Source organism: Cibotium barometz, chromosome 26, assembly GCF_041138505.1.
Source record: "Cibotium barometz isolate CiBa-2024 chromosome 26, ASM4113850v1, whole genome shotgun sequence".
NCBI lineage: Eukaryota > Viridiplantae > Streptophyta > Polypodiopsida > Cyatheales > Cibotiaceae > Cibotium > Cibotium barometz.
Window position 1 is genome coordinate 22,098,394 of NC_141071.1, and position 9,590 is coordinate 22,107,983.

Below are 9,590 nucleotides of genomic sequence, written 5' to 3' on the forward strand. Positions count from 1 at the left end.
ATCATGAAAGGTGATGTGGGTTTGAAAAGGGAGTGAGCAATAGTTGATGAATTAAGCTAGGTTGTCTTTTTGCTTTTGATGGCATGATTCCCAAATGTGTTTTGTGGAAATTGTTGTGTGTGATGTGGAGGGCTTACAGTTGATAATTCCTTTTCAATGGGCCAATCAAGGTTGCCTTTTGGCAAGCGGCCTTGGCTGTCAATTGTGACAAGATGGGAGAAAATATGCAGGTTTTTCATAACTTTACATGTAATATTTTATGGAGTGTTGAAAATTTTGCATGTTTTTGAGGTTTTTCATTAGTTACATGTAATTTTTTATGGAGTGTTGAAAATTTTGCATGAAACCAGGCACGACGGAAGTCTAAAGCCAAGCATGGGCCAAGTTTGTGTGTGCGTGTGTACACAAGGCCGCCAAAGAGGACAAAGGAGAGAGCCCCTAGAACAAAAAGTATTTTCTTACTGCTATTTACTAAAGGCTACAATATAGGTTTCCACACTACATTATTAAAAAGTTTCTTTCCATTAAAATGTTATTTATTTTACTTGTTTTCGTCGTCCCCTTCATCATCACCCTCGTCAAATAAGGGGAAAAAACAACGTGTTCTTTTCCCTCGTCGCCTTTTACAGAGCCATGGCTATGGAGTTGACGAAAGTTTTCAGCTCTTCCCCACTTTCAATGGGTCATGATCCTCGCTCCTCTCCTCTCACTGTTTTGTTGCTTTACACAGCTCGTTGATTACCGCCAGCTGTTGGAGCGAAAACAACCCTTAATCATGTACTAAGCATGCCTTGATTAAGACTTAATGATCATCTTTTGGTCCCTTTCTGCATGAACCTAGCCTCTTCTTAACTCCGATTTGAGTGTTTCATCAAGAGTCGAAGCTGCAGTAGGATCTGTTAGGATGAGATCAAAACATTTTAATGACAGTGAGCCTGTGAGATTGAACCAAAATCAGTGCCCTTTCCTAATGCGATTGGGTCCTCTTAATCATGCCCAAATGACGGGATTAAGTAAACTACTGTGTCTCTCCTAATCCCTTACTTTGAGAAACGAAGGAATTTCAGCCGCTGTAATTAATTAAGACAAGCAGTGATCTGAATTGATTTCCCACTCAATCGAGGTGTACTAATTAATATTATTGTTTTGGGCATTTGTCGGATAGCTTGATTAGCCGGCAGCTTGACGGTGAAGTTTGGACTATCTTGTGGCTGCAAGCTGAGCTAAGGGACAGTCTAATAGCCCATGTCGAATTCTTCTTTCGGAGAGATTAGTGGTTCTTCAGGAGGATTAATTAATACCGGTGCAGATAATTCAGATTTGCACATATTGATCATCGACATCATCCAGCCATGAGTACTACTAGCTCCGGCCTGCAACAGCAGCCTGCAGCTGCTGCCAAAAAGAAGAGAAATTTGCCAGGCACTCCAGGTAAAAAAACATTCAATATTAAGAAAAAAAACACACACATGCATCCGCGCTTAAGCTTAATTGCTAAGAGATTTAGAATCACACGAAGAAGCGTACCTAAGTGATGATAATAGAAATTTATTTGAGAAGTTATCTATTGATAACTAAATCACATTCTTGATTACAATACAATTAATTCATGTGTTTTTTCTGTTTTCTTTTTTCTTTCTAATCTTTTCTATTCTTCGCATTTTTCATATTTTCTATAATTTCAGACATTTTTCATATTTTCTATAATTTTCTACGATTGTCATAATATCCCATGAAAGTACTGTGTAATTTACGCACTTTGATAGGGCTTTTTATGCATCTTTACTGGTGCGCTCTCCATTGATCGACCTGATCACACCGGCCAGAATTAACTTAAAGATTTACACCCACATCTCAGTTGATGGGTGCTGCTGCTATTTTGCTATTATATCAATTTTAAGTAATTTAAAACGGATTGTAACACATCATAATTTTGAAAAAAGAAATTTTTTGTTTTCCTTTTTTTTTTTGGGCAAAACTCTATTTTACAATATTATTCTACATGACAATAAAGTTGAAGGCTATTTTCTTTAACCAAAAAAAAAACGAAAATGCGCACAGAAAATAAGTAGCTTCATCTGCGACAGTTCATTATTTAACATTCTTATTAATTTTTGGAAGTAGACAAATCACAGAGATAATAAGAAGTATAATTAGACAAGTACCGATGGTTCATGTACCACACACACAGTAAAAGTAAGCTTTAGCGCCGATGGAAATTATTTGCAGCAGCTTGATCACCGACGGTCTACGCTCTTTCATCACCGACATTTTTACTTGATACGGTGTGATTGCCGAGATTTTCTCTTGGGTGTCCTGATTGCCTTTCTATAGGTTACAATCCAGTTTTTATAACCATAATTCAAGACAATTAATTGTATGGCAATCTGATGGTCACCGATAATTGGCCTGGGATGGCGTGTTTGGACTCAATCTACATCTCTAAGCATACCCGAAACTGGCAATCAGCAATTTCCTACTGTGATAATCATCTTAAATCAGAGTGTTTAAAAAGTGATAGTTGTCACTAAAATCTTCAGTGTTGTAAGCAGAATCAGAATTCGTGATGATTGCTCTGATTTGATGCTTTGAGAGAACCCAAAATTGAAACTAATCAGCACTTATTAGGTCATGCGCGCGCCGTTCTTGATCATTGTATTAAAGTGGGGATTTGGCGCACATGAATCTTCTTCTCAATATGTGGCGTTAATAACGTGCTGAATATTTCAGCGCCTCGGCTTGATGTGGTGGTGTATTGGCCGTGGCTTATGTGTGGCTATGGTGATTAAGAAGTGGGTTCTTTTCAATCTCCCAGTTCCGGCTCGATTGGGGGGTTATTTGTAGGCACAGATGGGCGAGTGGTTTATCTTCAATCGCGCAGTTCCAATTGGATTAGAGGGCTTTCTTTATTTCTGGGCAGAGATTTAATCTTAAATTCATGATTGTCTAACCTTAATCTGATTGTGGGCTGTGTAGACCCGGATGCACAGGTGATAGCTTTGTCGCCAACGACGCTGTTGGCGACGAACAGGTTCGTGTGCGAGATATGCAACAAAGGATTTCAAAGGGACCAGAATCTGCAGCTGCACAGAAGGGGACACAATCTGCCATGGAAGCTGAAGCAGAGGGCGGGCGGCAAGGAGGCGCCACAGCAGCTGAAGCGCGTGTACGTGTGCCCGGAGCCCAGCTGCGTTCACCACCACCCCTCCCGTGCCTTGGGAGACCTCACAGGCATCAAGAAGCACTTCTGCCGCAAGCATGGCGAGAAAAAGTGGAAGTGCGACAAGTGCTCCAAGCGATACGCCGTCCAATCCGACTGGAAAGCCCACCTCAAAACCTGCGGCACCCGCGAGTACCGCTGCGACTGCGGCACCCTCTTCTCCAGGTACCAAACACCATATAAAAAAGCTTATCCATACCACAAGGAGCACACCGTTACTACCCACTTGATCAGCCTTTCAGAAACTGGATTACATGATTACCCACCTGATCAGCCTCTAATCACATCATCATTCACAAGGAGTACATAGTTACCCACCTGATCAGCCTCTAATTTAATCTTAATTTACAAGTACTAAATCCTTACCCACCTGATCAGCCTCTAATCAAAGCTTAATTCACAAAGGAGTTACACATGGGTTACCCATCTCATCAGTCTCTAATCAAGCTTAATTCACAAGGAGTACATGATTACCCACCTGGTCAGCCTCTAATCACATCTTAAATCACAAGGAGTACATGGTTACCCACTTGATCAGCCTCTAATCACATCTCAATTCATGATTACCCACTTAATCAGCCTCTAATCACATCTCAGTTCACAGGGCTCATCATATTGTTTCACATTCCATGCTAAAATTTATCCTTAACTAGTCTCTAATCACATCTTAATTCACAGGGCTAATTATGCTTCACATCCCACATGGCTAAAATTTATCCTTAATGATCAGTCTCTCATCACATTCCAATTCACTGGGCTAATTATGCTTCACATCCCAAGCTCGTCTTCTGTCACATACATTCCATGCTGAATTCAGCTCTCTGGGTTTGTGTGATTGCAAAAGATGAATACACTGCCATATTTGGGTTGCAGTACTGCTACTTTCATTCTAATTTGTGTCTGTTTATTTTTTGTCTCTGCATTCATCTTATCAAAGAAGTCACATGCCTTTATTTTACCACTTGACATCCAAGTGGTCACATCAGAAGTTGTGGGCACTCAGTCTGGATAGCTGCAATTCTGCGTCTCTTTGCTCCACTTCTTCATTTTAGCACACAATTAGGAATGCTTTAAGGGATCTGGGTTTTTTTAAACTTCCTGCAGAGCTACTTTTTGCATGTCGAGTGAGCCACCTCATTTATGTCGTCATAATTACACACAATTTTTTCTGATGGAGATGATACGTCTATGCAGCTCCCGAACTTTCCCTCCTTTGCATATTAAACATTTTATCTCCTATCTTATAATAGTGATTATTTCATTGTTAGACTAATCTCATTTAAGCTTACCAAAAGCATGTTTTTGGAATTTAATGGAAGATCTTTAGTTTCTTCACTGCCCTTTGGTGGTAAATTGTAATACTAGACATATCCTCTATGTACAATGATTTGATAGAGTCACTGATTGAATCAATGAATGGCCACTGATCGAATCAATGAAACACTAATGTCTGTGAATTCAGGAGGGACAGCTTCATTACTCACAGAGCCTTTTGTGATGCCTTGACTGAAGAAAGTGCAAGAGTAACAGCCCCTAGGCAGGGTGACCAATCCGGTGGTGGTCCAGACAATGGTCCATCAGAGGGAACCGCTGCAGCTGCAATAGAGGTACCCTCATCTCCTCATGGGGCTAACTCGCGACTAAGTGGGGGTCCAACTGATGCTGTACCTTTTTTCTCAGAAGTTTCAAAGCCTAGCATGCCTGACAGCATGACCGATTTCCCATTGACAGAAAGTGGCATTGCCGCATTGTCATCCAAGTGGGTTCATGGTGCATCATCTTTGGCAAGGCCGAGTAAAGGCTCCAGTTTCTCTCTCTGGCTAGGTACAGTCCCAGGGCCAGGTCCTCCTGCTGCCGCACCCACCATGCAGGGGGGCCTTATGATGCCAAGCTCCAGGGGAATGAATGAAGTTGGGAACGCTGGAGTCACAGACTCATCAGAATTGCATATTGATGCACTGCACCCTTACAAGTTCCCTAACGGTTTGGTGCCCTTGTCCACCAGCAGTAGTGCAGATGGCATGCTGGCAAACCTATTTGCCTCAGTTAATAATGGATATTCAGGATCACAAGGCTCTGGCATCGGTGGTGGCCAGAATGAAAGCAATGCTATGGGTGGAATGTCGAGCTTTCCTGGGGTGATGAACCACCTGGATAGAGCTAGGTTTGGTAGCAGTTTCGGAGTGGGCAGTATGACTTCAACATCTTCCATGTCGAATCAGCAAAGACGTACAGCCACAGCTCAATTGTCAGCCACAGCTTTGCTTCAAAAAGCTGCACAAATGGGTGCCACAGCAAGCAATCCGTCTCTATTCCAAGGGTTTGGCATGGGAACAGACGATTCTAGCTTGATGGCAGGTGGAGGGCGAGGAGCATCTGCAAGGCAAGACCAGAGAAGAGCTGGAAATAGCAGCATCTTCTCCTCTGCAGCTATGGTTTCTTACTCAGTGATGAGGCAGACTGGGGATCATTCATCAAACAGCCAAGGAACAAGAAACTCCCTCGGCTCCTCCTCCATCCTAGGAAAGGGCAGAAGTATTGAAGGCTCTGGTGTAGAGTTTAGCAACACTTTATCAGGAGGAGCTGGGCTATTTGTAGGTAGTTCAGGCAATCCTTCTTCTGCACATGGATCATCCAATAATGGTCATGGTAAGGGGCACATGCACCAACATGCTGACAGCAGTCTCCTCACGCAGCATTTGATGAGGGAGAGAGCACAAGATGCTCAAACCAGTATGTTGCATGGGAGATCGCATCTCCAATCTGGGACATTGAGAAGTAGCGGTTGTCTTGGCGGGCCAGAGAGTGGTGAAGATGGTGGTGGTAAGACTACACATGATTTCCTAGGTGTGGGAGGAATCAGCAGGATGGCAGGGCCTACCACAGGCATGGGAAAAACCCAGACGGATGTAGCAAGCATCATCTCACTCAGTTCAGGAGTATGTAGGGAGCCTTTACCTTATCAAAACAACAATCTGAATAAACTAGGAGCAAGAGAGCAGTTCTCACCCTGAGACAGTTCTTATGTGAATTTACAGGTATCTTAGCCAGCGAGGGGGGGAATCGGATGGTCAAGATTGCCCTTCTTTCCTTGACAGATGGCCAGCATGGTAAATCAGATGGTCGAGAAAGCCCGCCCATCCCTGGCCGATGGCCAGCCGGGGATTAGATATAAAGATTGCCCGCCCAGGCTGCCCTTTACTGATCCTTGCCTACCTTAGTAGGCTGTACAAGGTGGAGACTTGTAGAGATGGTCTCATGAAGTTTCTTACTCTCCAATCTCAAAACAAAATCTCAAAGTGTAACCAGGTACAAGTTTGCTAATTTTTGTCATGATTAGGAAACCACCCTCTGAAATTAGGCTTGATGTAGTGCTGGAGCCCTCTAGATTGAGTAGCTTTTTGAATCTCCGATGTATCAACGAAAGTTAGGCGAGAGTAGGCATGCTTTTTCTTTTGCTTTTGGCCCTTGAGCTGAGTTGGTTCTTTATGGGTGGCTACTTTAAAACCTGCCCTCTCAAGTATCCATTGTGGAGAGTGAGTGTTTCAAGTAAGTCAGTGTGTAAAAAAGAGGAAATTGTTACCCACAAGGCTTAGCTGCAGCTCCAGGCTCTAGCCATTGCACTTTCCTGTACATTGAAGCTCATTGAAGACTTGACATGCAGCAGGTCAACGTGATACCGGCCACTTATACCCACTCAAAAAGGAGAAGACTAATACATGAAAGAATTGCGAGATTATGGTAGCAACTTCTTGTATACATGTTGTGTAGTGTATATTGCTTGGTATGGTGCATGAGATTGTTGGCAATGCACTTTGCAAATCACAGGGCTTTAGCTGTCATCATGCACCTCCTCATAAATTGTGAAATTGGAGCAGATTTTTCCTTGAAGTAGTTCATATTATCTTAAGGAAGAGTTTCACAAAGCTACCACGTGGCAAGAATTTGGAGGTTTGGGAAGGGAGGAGGAGGTTCGGGTAGAATTTGAATTTGGAGTCTTAAAAGACGTATAAAGTACGGGTTGCCCACTAGTATTATCTTAAGGAACAATTTCATGAAGCTTCCACATGGCACAAATTTGGAGGTTCGGGAATAGGAAGAAGAGGTTCGAGGAGGTTGGGGTAGAATTTTGGGAGTCGGAGATGTGTGAAGCACAGGTTAGCCAACTAGTAAGATAATACAGAGAAGAAAAGTGAAATATAGGATATATATATTCACGATTTAGAGGTTGAGTAGGTTTTGAGCACACTTAAGACAATGAATGACCAAACCTGTGATTTTTTAGAATGATTAGTATGACATTTTTTCTTTTGTTGGCCTAGACATTTGGGTTAAGACCTTCACGCTCTTATCCAGTTTGATTTATGTGTGTCATAAGGAGGTGTTGCCACTAACAAGCCGCGGGGAGGACGGGGACATAGTTGTAGTTCATGGAGGGGAGGGGATGATACATAGGGGAGGGGGTGATATTGAACGTGTAAGAATTTAAAAATGTCTATAGGGCGAATTGAGTGAATAAATAATACACAATAGGCACCTACAAAATGTTGACTCCTTAATTTGCAAATAGATAAGGACCAAGTGTACACACTTCACATAAGAGTTTACACACTAAAGCCCATCTCTCGTCCTCCAACAAGAAACTAGAGTGCTCCCAGGAAATTTGATAGCCAAACATGATACTTGGAGACTATTTCCAACTTTCTCCCTTTCTTTTACCATATCTTCACTGTGGGTTTGGTTTCTACTAGATTCTCTATAAAAGCAAAAAATGTATGATCAACATGGTTCTAGGTCCCAATCTATATATATAATACTTATTATTATTGATAATAAAAAAATTGTAAATAGATAAGGTCCCAATATGTAATAAGGCTCATTTGAATTTTGATATATATAACGTATTGAAAGTCTTAAAAACCTTCTAAATAACAATATCCCCTAGGGTAATTAATTAATGATTTTTATAATCTCTAATTAATTAATGAATTTTAGTGTTTACTCGTTACGGGCCGATTTAAAAATAGTAATTTAGCTTTCTTTTTAGCACCACTGGTTGACAGCTGCGGCCTGGTTTGCCGTTTCTCAGCCATCCACGTGTCAAGACATCGACGTCTCCTACAAGTTTCCGCCAGATTTGTCATCCATGCGCGTCGTATCACTGTTTTCTTTACTTGGGTAGCGTGGAAGAGAGAGAGAGAGAGAGAGAGAGAGAAAATTGTATAGAAGTGGATTAGAGTCATGATTTTAGCATGTTGAGGGCTTAATGATAACGAGATTAACCAAAAAAAAAAAAGGAGACTCGAGAACACGTTTTTGTATTAGATTGATTGCACATTCCCTATATGATTAGAGGTCCTAGCCTACCTCCAAGGCAGTACAAATATCGCCCATTGGACAAAACATGCCTCATAACCTTCTTATCTTCAAAAGTCCATCTTAAATTGCAAGAAAATCCTCTACTTTGGAGGAATGGACCCTCATCCTTAGATAAGAAGTTCAAGAAACATGTAAAGCATTGTCTCTCCATAGAAAGCAGATTCATCTTAATCTTAGATGTTGATACCGATGTTAGCATATCACCAAGGACTATTGCTAGGAGACTTGGGGAAGCTCACCACTTCTTGTAGGCACTAGTCTTGTGGTAAAGCTTGCCGACCCATAACTAAACCATTGGGCATCCTTCAAAGCAACCTTCAAGATGTGAAAATTGAGACCTTTGGATTGAGCTTCCACCACTTATTTATGGGTGATCCTTTCAAGGACTTACATGAGAGATGCAAGGTTCAAAATTGGGAAACTAATCACATTTAAATACACAAAGGTAACCAAGCCTTGAAAAAATAGACTTGAAAATAGAGAAGACTCACCCAATGGATCAAAACATTCTCACAAACTACGCGATGCTGCACCGGTTGCGAAGACGCCAATAGGAGGATGATTTCTTGACACGCCACTTAGGTTCACTGTTATTAGTTCGACTTTGCTTGTCGATTTTCTTAACATTTTTATCCTTCTTTGATCTAATTTTGCTTCCCCTATATAAATTTCACAAGATTTTCTTCTAAAAAACCTCATGAGACTCTCGTGTACAAGAATGCTTGAAGAGAATCGAGTTGGTCTTGAACAATGGGATATCATGGAAATTCACCCATATCTAAAATTTGAAACAATAAGAAAAATAAAAATAGGAAGAATATTAAGATTTACATATCTTGTATGGAATAGCATCTTGTTGGAAAAGCACATTCGACCAAAAGTGCATGTCATATTAGCTCAATACAAAAAGGAAAACATATATCCCAAGGTGAAATCTATACACCTTTTCTCAAAGATAGTAATAATTTATTGCAAGAGTAAGAAAATTAAA

At 41.3% G+C, this 9,590-nt stretch overlaps 1 protein-coding gene across 2 annotated transcripts; it reads left to right on the plus strand.

The window, feature by feature from the left end:
- The first annotated feature begins 546 nt into the window (after positions 1-546).
- LOC147623766 (uncharacterized) lies at positions 547-6,954 on the plus strand. Of its 2 annotated transcripts, XM_086820381.1 has the most exons (4): positions 547-777; positions 1,166-1,431; positions 2,977-3,385; positions 4,683-6,954. In XM_086820381.1, the coding sequence occupies exons 2-4, from the start codon at positions 1,353-1,355 to the stop codon at positions 6,232-6,234; spliced, it is 2,040 nt and encodes a 679-aa protein (XP_086676507.1). In that variant the 5' UTR covers positions 547-777; positions 1,166-1,352; the 3' UTR covers positions 6,235-6,954. The 2 variants fall into 2 exon arrangements, with proteins under 2 accessions (XP_086676507.1, XP_086676506.1); XM_086820380.1 differs by having other exon boundaries at positions 547-1,431.
- The last annotated feature ends 2,636 nt before the right edge of the window (positions 6,955-9,590 follow it).